This window comes from Pterocles gutturalis, unplaced genomic scaffold, assembly GCF_000699245.1.
Source record: "Pterocles gutturalis isolate BGI_N339 unplaced genomic scaffold, ASM69924v1 scaffold44395, whole genome shotgun sequence".
Classification (NCBI taxonomy): Eukaryota; Metazoa; Chordata; class Aves; order Pterocliformes; family Pteroclidae; genus Pterocles; species Pterocles gutturalis.
This window is the reverse complement of record NW_010142603.1, coordinates 57,107-65,458: the sequence shown is the minus strand read 5'-3', so window position 1 is coordinate 65,458 and position 8,352 is coordinate 57,107. Positions and strand designations below refer to the sequence as shown.

At 42.2% G+C, this 8,352-nt stretch overlaps 1 protein-coding gene across 1 annotated transcript in view; it reads left to right on the top strand.

The window, feature by feature from the left end:
- Positions 1 to 1,928: 1,928 nt before the first annotated feature.
- Positions 1,929 to 8,352, top strand: part of LOC104469772 (protein unc-80 homolog) — a gene marked incomplete at both ends in the record, with an annotated part of 61,389 nt that continues 54,965 nt past the window's right edge. Inside the window, 2 exon segments of the mRNA XM_010084419.1 lie at positions 1,929 to 2,141; positions 6,485 to 6,620. Coding sequence (XP_010082721.1) covers positions 1,929 to 2,141; positions 6,485 to 6,620 — 349 coding nt within the window.

The window sequence follows — 8,352 nt, the reverse complement described above, 5'->3', positions numbered from 1 at the left end:
GCCTTCCAGTACCTGAAGGGGGCCTACAATAAAGCTGGAGAGGAACTTTTTACAAGAGCATGTAGTGACAGGACAAGGGGTAACAGTTTTAAGCTGAGAAAGGGTAGATATAGATTAGATATTAGGAAGAAGTTTTTTCCTGTGAGGGTGGTGAGGCATTGGCACAGGTTGCCCAGAGAAGCTGTGGATGCCCCATCCCTGGAGGGGTTCAAGGCCAGGCTGGATGAGGCTTTGAGCAACCCGGGCTAGTGGGAGGTGTCCCTGCCCACGGCAGGGGGTTGGAATTTGATGATCTTTAAGGTCCTTTACAACCCAAACCATTCTGTGATACTAACACTGGTTTAATGTTCTTATTCAAGAGAATTGATAAAAGATTGCTGTTTTCTTCTAACATTTGAATAAAATGCAACCAAAAGGCTGCAACAGGATGTTGTGTCAGGAAGCAGTTAACCTATGTTATCATGTTAATGTAGACAAAACATAATTTATTTTTTTTTTGCCAGTCCCCAAGAAGACATGACCTTTTTCAGTCTTAATGGTAGTAATTTCTGGCTGTAAGTTTAGCTGCAGTACAGAATTTCTTAAATCAGTTCCTAAGCTTTTGGAGCATTGGTCCAAAATTTCTTGCTTTCATCTTTTGATTAAAGCACTATTGGAGGCACTATTTAATAACGTCCCACAGACCGACTGCAGACCATCTTCCACAGTCTCAAGGCCTGTCTGTTTATGGACCACAAATGAGGGACCTCCCCTTATAAGTAAATACTGGTCTGTTTGAATTGTCTCATTAAAGCTGTCAGCATCTAAATGTGTGGAATACACATTTGTGCTCTGTGAAATCCCTGTTAGGGAATGTTTCAAAGCCAGCTTGTGAATTGTGGACACATTGTTAGTTTTACAACCTACTGGCCACAGAGAGTTTGCTTGTGAAAACTGGAGGAAGAGGGAGGGAAGTTAAATTGGAATGAGGAGAACCATTGCTTTCATTCACTTTCCATCTGTAAAGATGCTATTTTTGCAGAGCTGTAGACTACTGGGAAGAAAGCTCCTTCCTGAGTCTAAGCTACCCTTTAGGAAACAAATTACAGTGTCCATTTTTTGAACATATTTGAGAGTTTCAGAAGCACTCCTTATTGGTCTAGCATAGATCCTGCTGGGCCATTTAATACACACTGAGATAGACTCAGTATAACTTCTCCCATTAAAGAGGAGTGCTCTTCCAAGCTGGGGGCAGGCAGATTTTCCCCTTGAATACAGTCAAGGCCTCTGAAACTCAGCTGCCTGATGTTAGGTTTTGGTACTAAATTGTCTGATGCTTGCTAAGGCCATTGAAGTTAGGCCAGTGAAATTTTGTTGACTTATGCCAGTAACAGATTTCACTCTCTGTAACTGCTTGTTACAAGTGCAAAATAGCACTCTTAGTAGTTTCAGCAAGCCTCCATTCATGCTTCCACCCCCTAGATCCACAAGCAGAACTTAACATGACAAATGCTAGGAATTATGTGGCCAAGCTGCCATTTACACTTGCAATCTTTGCAGCCTTACTAGCGAAGGTGAAAAGAAAACTTGACTCTTGCCTCCAGTAAAAGTGTCAGATGCACACTTCTGCTTTTTGGCAGTTACGTGGTTTCTGAAACAAAGGATTATGGAGGGGTACTGAAACAACATTGTTTATAATGTGGCTCTTTCTGCCCCTCTAGTGGTTGGACTAAGCGTAATTGTTCAGTGTTTATAAGCCTGGTTTTATTAGCTCAAGAGGTGTGACTCAAGGAGAGATCCTGGTTTTAGGCTCTGATGGAGACTTCCCTAGTCTACGTGATTCCATGGCAAACTTGTGAAGTGGTTGATTAAAGCACAAAACCCTTCAATGTTTAGAGAGTTCTTCCAATGTATTTATATTTAAGGTGATTTTTCTGCAAACATTTCAGGAAGCTCCTGTAGTGGCGAGAGCAGCCCTGTTCCTTGAGTGCGCACGCTTCGTTCACCGCTGTAATCGTGGCAACTGGCCTGAGTGGATGAAGGGCCACCATGTGAACATTACTAAGAAAGGCCTGTCCCGTGGGCGTTCTCCTATCGTGGGCAACAAAAGGAACCAGAAGCTGCAGTGGAATGCAGCTAAGCTCTTCTATCAGTGGGGAGATGTAAGTGTTTGTTTCTCTTCTACTTTACACTAAAAAATATTACCAAAATGTAAAGGGAATTGGATCCTATGCAGAATTTCAGTTACAGTAAAATGGGGACCCATAAGCTTCCCTTCCAACTTGCACTACACAGCCTGCCAGGATCAGCTCTTCTAAGGGAAACAGACCTTTTAGGAGGTACCAGTGTCCCCTTCCCTCTGCTCCCCCTGCCGTGTTCCCGCTGAGGATCTGTTTGGTCCACTCTCCTATTTCCAGACTTGTCATGTCTAAGGAAGAGTAAGAGCAGGGTGGGTGATACTACTTGCTTTTTTCTAGCTTCCAAATATTTTTAGTCCAGAGCTGCTTGAGCTAAATGTGGTGCTGTATATTTAGTAATGGATTTCTTTTTGACGTATTCAGTTTCTCTTTGCAACCATACAAACTGTTAGCACTCATCATTCTTTGGCAAGGAATTCTACAGGGCTGCTACATGTCATCTAAAGGACTGTCTCTGTTTGTTTTGAGCTTGGCTCCTTCAAGTTTTATTTGATCGTGATCCCTTATGATATGTGTAACTAGACAATTGCCCTGTCTGGCCCTGTCAGTGCCGTTTGCACTTTCTTTGGAAACCTACCAGGGTATACCTGCTGAAGGTCTGATGCTTATTGCGTGTTGTTTCACACAAAATAGTGTGAGAAGTTCCATGGACCTCTGCGGTGCCTGTTACATATGTCTATCTGGAAGTGAGCTTTGTGCTTCTCACCTCTTTTCACAAAACCAGAGATTTTTACAGTGAGCATCATTATATTCCCCCAGAAAAAAGGCAAAAATAAAAAGACATAAAAAGACATAAAATCTAAAGCTCAGTGGAATTTGAAAACCATGTATTCTGCAGCCTTGGGGTACTTACATAAGCCACACCGAAAAAGTCTTGCTGACCTGTATTCTTCTAGGTTAAACCAATGCATGCTTCTCAGTGGAGCACATTGAGATCGTGCTGACCATGTCAATACATTCCCACTGCGAAACACAGCCCAGGGGAGAACCTAGCTTGGGTCTGAGCACCCAAGCTAGTAAGCTTTGTGTCTTGGTAGGTCTCCTCCTTCCATTTCTGAAGGTAACTCAGGGAATGCTACCTGGCCACCCTACTCTCTGTTATGTCTCAAACACAGGTGACTATCTTAATAACAGCACAAATACCAAAGTTCCTTGGAAAAGTTCCTGGTGTGAATATATTTGCTTCTATATTCCATAAGGTCACCACCTAACTCCTAGCCTGACTCCTTTGAGAGCTCCTTCCAGGTAGAGAACATAGGATTATATAGTCCTTGTATTCTTGCATGCTTTGCTGACAGTCAGGACTATCCACCTCTGTTTGTGGACTCTATGATTTGTAGACATTCCTTTTTTCCGGATTCTGACAAAAATGGGACCAAGCAAGTCAGTAACTATTAGAAGTTAGCTTCTCCCTCAGCTGGCATTTTTAGAAACTGAAATAGCCTGAGCTGGAAAAAGTCCAGGAAGCTTTTCTTTTTGAAATGTTAAAGTACCACTGCATGACGCAAGGTCACAAGAAAGGAGCCAGGAAAATCTGATGGTAGGCAGTTTAGCATAATTCTCTTCCCCTTAAATATAATGGCATCATAAGACTTACCTAGATGCACTCCCCATTCTAGGAGTAGCCTGTATTTGCTAGCTGCTTAGGAACATCCCAGAAGGAAAAAAGCCTTACTTTTACTTTACTGTAAGGCAGGAGAAGATTTGAAGAGTAGTCTTCACAGTGCAAATTTCTTCTCTTTTTACTGCAAGGTGTCCTGCTGCTCATTACTTTTTCTGTTTCTTCTCACTGGAGATTAGGACAGTATAGTTACCCACAGCATTGCTGGCCCCCAACCAGGCTCTTGCTTCAGGATTGGTGGACACCTAGCACTGCTGAGGTGCGGTTCCTTTACATCCTTTATACTGAATGCTGGGCAAGACATGTCCTCTGACACTGCTTGTCCTCCCAGAAGCTGTTTCAGACGAAGCTGGCTGCAAGCATAAGCAGCAGCCTCCAGCCAAGCCTGGAGGGCTGGGACCCTGCAAGCTGTGATCCTCAGGTGGCTGCTTTTGTTGGCTCTGACCAGTTTCCAACCAGGCAGGCTGAACCATGAGGAGAAACAGCTTTCTCTTCCTGTAGTACAGGCACCTGCTGTAGAATATGCTGCCATTTCTGTGTGTTAACCTGCTCACTTCACCGTGAGCAATAGCAGCATGAAGGGTGGAATCACGGTGCACTCATGTAGCTCCTAAGCAGCTCCAGTACCAAGGAGATGTGATACGTCACCCACACTCTGCCTCCACACTACCAGATCCTTATCAACGCCACAGCACACCGTCCTTGCTGCTTGGTGGCAGCAGAGCTGCTTGCTGCTCTGGAAGGAAGATTCTTGAATAAAGAAAAAAAGAATATATTAGTCTCTGAGTGCACTGAAGCCTTGTTCTGTTTTTTTATTGCAATAAATAAGGCTGGAAATTAATGCTAATTATGGATCCTTGCTTGTTTGTCATTGCTCACGAATTGTGATATACAGGGCTATTGTCAAAGTTTAGTGAGACCAAGAATGAATGTAAAACCTTTTTTTCCCCACCCAACTCCTTTAATTCAGCCTCCTTAATAGCTATCAGAGAGTAACAGTTTTAAACCCTTTCCACATGAGGTGGGATTTGGACTGCCTGTAACAGAAATAAACCTATTGAATCAAGCTGTCTCACTTGTTATGCTGTCTTTTGAAACAATACAACATTAAATCTATTCTGATCAGGTTAGTCTGTCACTTCCTTTGGCTGCTTCTTTTAAGAGGCATTTTCTTTTAACGTGTGGCATGCTCTCCGTTTGCTAGGAAAACCAAGCATAATTCATGCACATAATACATTAGGAATTCAGTGCTCATGAGGAAGAAAGCTGCGGGATTATGTATGATTGCTTTAATATTAGGGTGGACAACGCAGCGTAAATAATATGTGATATATTACTGCTCTGTGGAGAGGCATACAGAACATTTCTTCCTTTAAATGCCTGAAACAGGAAAGGGGAGAAAAATTGTGAGAAATACGGAGTTTATTTAGCAATACGCAGGCTCTCAGATAGCTGAGATTGGCAACTATTTGCATCAGCTTGCAAACCACACCACCACCTTTTTCTCTTTGTGTAGCAGAGTCTACCCTCTTCAGTGTTGCTGGATTTCTCAGGAACTGCTCAGTAGCAAGGAAGAACAGTTGTAATAAGTGACTGGTCATGTATTTCTGTGGCACTTCAGCTGAGACAGGAAAATTATATCGCGCTGACATGACCATCAGTTCCAACTTGTAGAAGATTAAGAAATCCTCTTTAGTATCTTTCTCTGAAACTGTCCCAAAACCAAAAAGTCCCAAATGGCAAGTGCTGATGAAAACTCTGTAATGAAACACATTTCCTCCCTCACAAAGTGATGACATCACAGGATAGAGTTTCACATACTGGTCTGTGTTCTCTTCACCTACCTGCAGCAAAGAAAATCAAGAAAAACCCTTAAAAGCTCTGAAGTCTCTTAGCAGGAAGGCATTCTTCTTGCTAATAAATCCTTATCTGTAGCTTTGCTGACAGCACCATGAGGGCTGTTTACATGCTGATAATGATGCTGGCAAGCAGCCATGAATAAATGATCAATGCCTTTCTGGAGTGTGTAACGGTATTCAGTGGAAATCTGTCTGCCCGTGTTCTTTACGTGGATCCCCTCTACACCATTACCCATGCACCTTCCCAGCTTTTATAAGCTTATCGTCAGCTCATTTTTAGGAAGTGTATCAGGGAGCTTCCCCTTTAAAGATGGAAGCAGGCTTCCCTAAGGGCATTGCACGGTTTTATGGAGGAAGCAGTGACTGTTACTGGATTCCTAAGTCACAGGACAGTTTCTTAAACAGAAGACATACTTTCTCTGTGGAAAGAGTTAGCAAAAATCTGGAACACATATATCGAGGGGAGAAGGAAATGTAGAAGAAATTCTTACAAAATCATGACCTAATCTCCTCCTGCCTATCATGTGCCAGTTTGGCTTTTTTGTTTTATTTAACCAAATTTGCAAAGTTTTTTCATCCTGGAATTTGACACTCGTTGCAAATTTTGGTTGAAAAAAGGAGGGAAATAAGTTACGGTTTTGGTAGCCATTAATCTTCTGTCATCCTTTTTCTACTTTACTGAACTTTGCAGGTAATAAAAGCTAAGTGAGGACATTCTGTTCTGGCTGGAACGTGCCCACAGCCTTCACGGGGCAGAGCCTTTGACCACCAGTGAGTTAGGCTGAAATTCTCACCTCCTTGTGCTTTCTCTTTCTCCGTGTCTGCAGGCAATCGGTGTCCGTCTCAATGAGCTGTGCCACGCTGAGAGCGAGAGCCCTGCCAACCTGCTGGGCCTCATTTATGATGAGGAGACCAAGAGGCGCCTGAGAAAGGAGGATGAGGAAGAAGACTTTTTAGATGACAGTAAGGAGACTCCCTTTACTACAAGAACCCCCGCTTGTAAGAACCTCTGCTTTAGGAGCACTTAATTTTTCTTCTCTTTTCATCCTTTTGCCACCCAGCTGTATTTCCCAGTCCCTCACCTTCACCCCAGCTTCCTTCCCTGTTCTTTCCATGCCTGGATGTACAACATGACAGACAGGTAGCAGCACTAAGAGACTTTGAAGGAAAAGTGGGAGAAATGAGGCAGTGAGTTGTAATTCCTGTATACTGGCAACTGCAATTATAAGCAGGATAATAATTTGTTTTTTGAGTCTTGCCACCACCTGAGTGCCAAAAGTGGTGCAGACTCCCATTCTTCCCAGTTCTGCCCAAATATTTGTGTAAGATCAGCTGCTTTTCCATTTATTAGCATCCATCTCCTTACCTGATGTGAATTGGCACAGCTCTAATAAAGGCTTTTACATCCTGACTTCCGTATATTTGCCTGATTCTCGTGCAGAAATATAGCGGTATAAAAATGTTATTAAAAATCTGTATAACAGGAAGATGACTAAAACATGCACATTTGTGCATGTGTGTACGTAAGGGTGGGAGGGAGGTCACACATCTCTGATTCTGAAAGTCTAGATAGGCATGCAAATTATAACAGACCCTATGAATCAAAATAAAGTCAAAACACATACTGGTGTAGGTGAAGGTGGTAAAAAACATTATGTCCTCTCCAGACACCATTTGTACATACATGTGTGCTGTAATGTACTGGTTCCTGTGTACATGTGCTTTTGTTCACCACTGGATGTAGTGTGCCAGCACTGTTTACGTATCTTCTGGTTTCTTTTTCTATGGTTCTGGGTTCATTCTTATGAATACCTAAAGTCCAACTTTGGAGTAGAGAGGGGTAGGTATGAGCAGTGAAATGGCATTTGTGGGAAATGACCTCAAGAGAAGGTGTTGGCCCTATGCTAGACCTTCATATGTGCCACTACTATGTGGTGTGCCAGCGCTAGCAGCTACACGAATGTGATGGCTCTTCTGGGTATTTTATTGGCCTTTTAAGAGATATATCCAAAGCAGGAGGGTGTACACAAAATTTTCCCTCTGCTGCACCATGAATGACTTTTGAAAGGTGAAGAACAACTACATTCCCATGACCAAGTGACAGAATAGTCTTTCTTGTCCCTATTCATCTGCTGATAAGGCACTCATAAAGGGGTGCGGAGCTGCTTTAAAAGGGTAGTCTCGGACAAGCAAACAGAGAGAACAGGTTTTTGTCTACAAAGCCATGTAGAACCTCAAGTATGTCTCATCTGTATTTGATAGTTCAGATTATCTTAGTCCCTACAAAGTTAATAATTTGTTATTGGTAAAAAATAGGAGTTGACAAACATCACAGAATTAATCTGGTTTTATCTGATCACTGCAGTGTCCTCTCAGCTGTTTGGTTAGGACTGTTTCTTTGCACAAAGTAATGATATACCTAGGGGAAAGCAAGTGAAAACATAAATCTCTCTGAAATTATGGTAATATTGGGCATTATTAAAAAAATGTATGTGGTTAGTTGTTGTCACAACTCATTTTTTTATTTCCTTTTTTTTTTTACTGTCCGTTATCCTAAGTAGTATTTTTCAAATTGATCAAGCAATGAAGAATCCTTCATACTTTGCAAGCTTTGACATTGAATGGGTTACAAAGTGTAGGGCTTTTGAATCTGATTGTTTAGACTCAGTGGAGAGAAAACTTCAAGTATTTTGAC